The sequence below is a fragment of the Eimeria mitis genome, genomic scaffold, assembly GCF_000499745.2.
Source record: "Eimeria mitis Houghton genomic scaffold, Emh_scaff3870, whole genome shotgun sequence".
Lineage (NCBI taxonomy): Eukaryota > Apicomplexa > Conoidasida > Eucoccidiorida > Eimeriidae > Eimeria > Eimeria mitis.
In genome coordinates this window covers 1,552-2,068 of record NW_013572205.1, presented here as the reverse complement: position 1 = coordinate 2,068, position 517 = coordinate 1,552, and the positions used below count along the sequence as shown (strand labels likewise).

Below are 517 nucleotides of genomic sequence, written 5' to 3'. Positions count from 1 at the left end.
GCAGCAGCAGCAGCAGCAGCAGCAGCAACAGCAGCAGCAGCAGCAGCAGCAGCAGCGGCAGCAGCAGCGGTAGTGGTAGTGGCAGTGGCAGCGGCAGCAGAGGAGAAGAAGGAGAGATAGAGAGAGATAAAGAGACAGAAAGAGAGAAAGATACAGCAGCAAATACAGAAACAAAAGCAGCAACAGCAGCAGCAACAAAAGGAGAAAAAAAAGAAAAAGAAAAAAATAAAAAAATAAATAAAAAAGAAGAAGTTATTGTATCTATCGATTACTTTCGTTCTCTTCTGCTGCTGGCTAACAAAAAGCTCGCCATCAACCAAACGCAAATACAAAGGCTGCAGCAAACCCTAGACAGAATGCTGCCACTCATCAACGAGAACGGCATGCAGCAGCAGCAGCAGCAGCAGCAGAAACAGCAGCAGCAGCAGCAGCAGGAGCAGCAGCAGCAGCAGCAGCAGGTGAGTGGCCCTGTTGTTGTTTTGGTGGGAGCTGAAGTTTATTTGCCACAGAAAATATC

The 517-nt window shown here is 47.8% G+C and overlaps 1 protein-coding gene across 1 annotated transcript in view; it reads left to right on the top strand.

Moving 5' to 3' along the window:
* EMH_0070340 (uncharacterized protein) overlaps positions 1-73 on the top strand; it is a gene marked incomplete at both ends in the record, with an annotated part of 1,586 nt that extends 1,513 nt beyond the window's left edge. The window contains one exon of the mRNA XM_013498966.1: positions 3-73. Within this exon, the coding sequence (XP_013354420.1) occupies positions 3-73 (71 nt within the window). The remainder of the gene's footprint in view (positions 1-2) is intronic.
* Positions 74-517: the final 444 nt, after the last annotated feature.